The 3,964-nt window shown below is 36.1% G+C and overlaps 1 protein-coding gene across 1 annotated transcript; it reads right to left on the bottom strand.

Annotated features, from left to right (window-relative positions):
* Positions 1 to 1,673: 1,673 nt before the first annotated feature.
* LOC141814153 (uncharacterized) lies at positions 1,674 to 2,090 on the bottom strand. Its single transcript, XM_074702110.1, has one exon. It carries the CDS (start codon positions 2,088 to 2,090, stop codon positions 1,674 to 1,676), a length of 417 nt encoding a protein of 138 aa, XP_074558211.1.
* Between the last annotated feature and the right edge of the window lie 1,874 nt (positions 2,091 to 3,964).

The following is a 3,964-nucleotide window of genomic DNA, read 5'->3' as shown; positions in this document are numbered from 1 at the left end:
GTATAAATAGATCCCTCCAGATGCTGGAAAGATCATCGAATTCATTGATTTAACTCTCCCTTGTGCATTCATCCCATCTAGTGCATTCGGAGTCCAAAAAGCCTACGAGAAAGTTCGTCGGTCTCGGAATTTGGAGTGCTATTATTCCGAGACATTCGTCGTTGTATCTTGGGAACGAATTGCTGCTATCCGTTAGCACTGTAGCGGAGCAATATTGTTTACGGAGATAGTGTTGAACACTAGCCTCGACGATCCATATCAGTTTGTGTACTCCCGGAACTACCGGAAACAACAATAATTATATATTTCGGCTTTTCTGCTTCTAAATAAATACATCGTAAGGTTTTTTTTTAGATTTTTTTATCTTGTATCTATCATTATCAATAAAACAACGCACGAAATAATTTGAAAAATCAATGTGAACCATCCTTCTCATCCACTTTGTCGAGACAACTTGATCTTTTTAATGGGCCCATCCTCCTCATCATATTTAATTAGTTGGGTTGGTCTATCCTAATAGTCTGTTTAACTCAATAGTTTAACTCATCAGATCAGTTGATCCACTTGACCCATTATATCCATCTTAGTGTAGTCGATCGACTTGGCTTATTTGATCAACTCAGCTAATCCAACCCATTGATCTACCTAACTGCCTAGATATATAGTTAGTCAACTCGGTCAACCTGAACTCCTTATGTCACAACTATGCTAGTCCAACTCATTTATTCGCCAAACACCTAGTGTATTATCATTATTAAAATTCAATTTCTCTTGAACATAAACTAAGTGCAAAGCCAAAACACAACTATACGAAGGCAGGGTCAATTGAATGGTAGATGTACTTAACAAATTGCCTAAAGAATTAGCTAAAGGGGTAATTCGATGCACGAACCTTTTGTCAGTGCGGGATCTCAAAAAATAATCGGATCACATTAAATCTATTATATACATATAGTCTTATTTTACATTTTATAAGAGACTATTTTTAAAATTTGAATCCGTAGTATCATATGATAATAATTTTACAGTTGTCCAAAACTCTCATTCTGACTAAACAACTAAGTTAACCTTCTAAAAATAAATACCCAAATCATAGCGACTAAAAGAAGACATAAGGATATCATTATTTGGTTAGCGCAATTGTGACTTGTTGCGTCTGATTCCAAAGTCAAGATTTTCTATAACATCTAGATTAAGTATAATTTTGAAAAAAAAAGAAAAAGATTTTTTTTTTGTAAAACGCAAACGTAATAGCTAAAAAATAATTAAAATATATATGATATTTTAATATTCTGGCTATCAATTTTTATAATTTTGTTAAATTTAGATATTAATATCTTAAAGAGTACAGTATTAAAAATATGTAAGTGATTGAATATGTCATATTGGACGATATATATATCCAAATGATGTATTTAGATGTTGATAGAGTGTAGGAGGAGCTACCTCAAGTATAGAGGTCCAAGTTTTAAAATGGACTTATATATTTTGATTCTACTTTGAGAGTACTTAATTCTCAAAGTATATTTATATAATATGTATTTATTTATGATAAAAATAAAATATATATGATATTGTATTAACGCTGACAGTTTTTTTTATCAATGGTCTAGTGCATCATTTTTATTGCCTTAAATAACGCCAACGCCTCTCTTCCTCCGCCACCACAGTCCTCACCGGCCGTGGACCAGCGCCGAGCACTTCACCTTGATCCACCGGAACCCCTTCCGCAGCGACGCCTTCAGTTTCCCCTCCACCGCGTACGCCTTGTAGCTCGCCACCCGCTTCCTCCGCCTCATCTCCGGGTCGCTGAAGCACCACAGCGAGGCCGACCCCGACGAGCGGCCGCGGCGCCGGGGAGGCGGGAACGGAGGGTCCGGCGACGGTCCACGCAGCTGTGGCGGGGACGGCGCGGAGTACGAGTATCCGGTCTGGCTGGCGCTGAGGACGTTGCCCTTCACGATCTCCAGCTGCCGACGATCGCCGGAGCCGCCGCCGCCGTAGGTGCGGAGGCCGGTGCCGTATCCACTGTCGTAGTCGGAGGAGGAGCGGAGATCTTCCCGGTGGTGGTTCCGGCCGGAGACGCCCATCTCCGGTGAGCGGGGAAGAGGAGGCAGAGAAGAGATGGAGGGGGGAGGGGATGAAGAGGTGGAGAAAAGGATTTGGCGGGTGTTTGTTTTAAATTTGCTAAATTTAGAAGGAGTGCGTAGTCTAATTTAGAGAGAGAGGGAGTTGACAATTGCAATTTTTAGAAAGAAACGATGAATGGTAATGGCTAAATTGGTCAAAATTGTTCTCTTTTGAAAAAAAACTTGAAAATGGATTGAATTAATTACTAAATCATATCACATATTTTTATTGATTAAATTAAATAAACTGTTGATATTTTTATTGAATAAAACAATATTTGACAGACTTTATTTATGAAAAGGGAAACCGTTAGCTTGAAGACTTATTCACGTATAATTATATAAATGAATATCTCGGTAAATTTTTGTGACATATAGGAAAAGGACAGATCTGATTTCTATTTTACCCCTTTGTCAAAAATTAATTTTTTCTCCTTTTTTTTTTACATGTAATATTTTTTTCTTCTCTTTTCTCTCTCTTGTGCCTGCAATATCTTTCTTTTTTTTTTTCTCTTTGCCTCTAAAGCATAGCATAATTGATTTCTAGGAGGCAAACTTACTTCCTTAGGCTCGGGTTCGATTCACAGGGTTAATAGTCGCAGAATGCCTATCCTCGTGGAGGTCTGCATCTTATTGTAAGGCTTACGATATTAGGCCACTTAACGTGAGTGAAATCATCCTTTTTTTTTACTTTGTTTCCTCTCTTTTCTTTCGTCTTAAATTAAATTAAATTTTAATTTAAACTTTAATAAATGATCCTCTAAATTTATTTATTTCAATTTGTAATTTTATAATTTTAATGAAAAATTAATAAAATATTAAAAATATTTTTTAATGTCTTCTATTTTTTAATGTCTAATTATAAAAGAATAAAAAAACAATATGGTGTAGAAAGTAAATGACTTAGATTTCTGAAATTTTATAATGAGATGAAAATGTGGAGTATGTAGAAAGTAGATATGGTGAAAAATTTTGATCATGAGTCTCTTACACGAAATTATAGGCTCGTGTCAATTGACACAAAGTCTGAAACTTTCTAAACCTTTTGAGCAATGTTAGAAATCCTTTACAATGATAATGGAAGATACATTTGAACTCCTAAGTACTGCAACAACTTACATGAGTTGGAATGAGTCCGATCAGAGAGCTCTAAGTCCATAAATAGATTTTGACTGAAACTCGTCGATGGACCTAAGAGACTTGAATTTCTGAAAACTTACAATGAGATTGAAGAGATTAGTGTGTAGAAGGTATATATGGTGTCCAATCCTGGTTCTAAGACACATATATGAAGTTATAATCACGTGCCAACTAGTATAAACTGTGGTGCTGGTCTTCTGAAATCAACACCACAGTGTTGGTTCTTCTCACACACTTTGGTACTAGTTTTCGAAGACTAGCACCACTATGGTGTTAGTCTTCAAAAACCAACACAACAATAGTTTAAAATTTTTAAATTGTTTTAAGCACTGCTGGGAGGATTTTAAAACAATAAATGATGGCTTATTTGAACTAAGATTCACCTAATAAATATACAAGAGTTGGAACAAGCTAGATCAGAGCTCTCTAAGTCTATCAATGAGTTTTAATCAAAACTCATTGATAAATCTAGAGGACTTGTATTTCTGAAAACTTACAATGAAATGGAGGAGATGAGTGAGTAAAAGAGAGATATGGTGAGAAATCTAAGCCTCGAGTCTCCTGCACAAAGTTATAGATTTGTGTCAATTGGCACAAAGTCTGAAACTTTCTAAACCTTTTCAGCAATGCTAGGAATCTTTTACGATGATGACAAAGGGTGTAAGGACCTTGTGAATCTAGAAGGGGGGTTGAAT

The sequence above is a fragment of the Curcuma longa genome, chromosome 21, assembly GCF_044706935.1.
Source record: "Curcuma longa cultivar G26 ecotype Majalengka, Jawa Barat chromosome 21, ITB_CL_G26_1.1, whole genome shotgun sequence".
Classification (NCBI taxonomy): Eukaryota; Viridiplantae; Streptophyta; class Magnoliopsida; order Zingiberales; family Zingiberaceae; genus Curcuma; species Curcuma longa.
This window is presented reverse-complemented; position numbering and strand designations above follow the sequence as displayed.

Bases quoted from the DNA above. Each gene is read 5' to 3' on its own strand.
- LOC141814153 (XM_074702110.1), bottom strand. From the start codon at position 2,090: ATGGGCGTCTCCGGCCGGAACCACCACCGGGAAGATCTCCGCTCCTCC.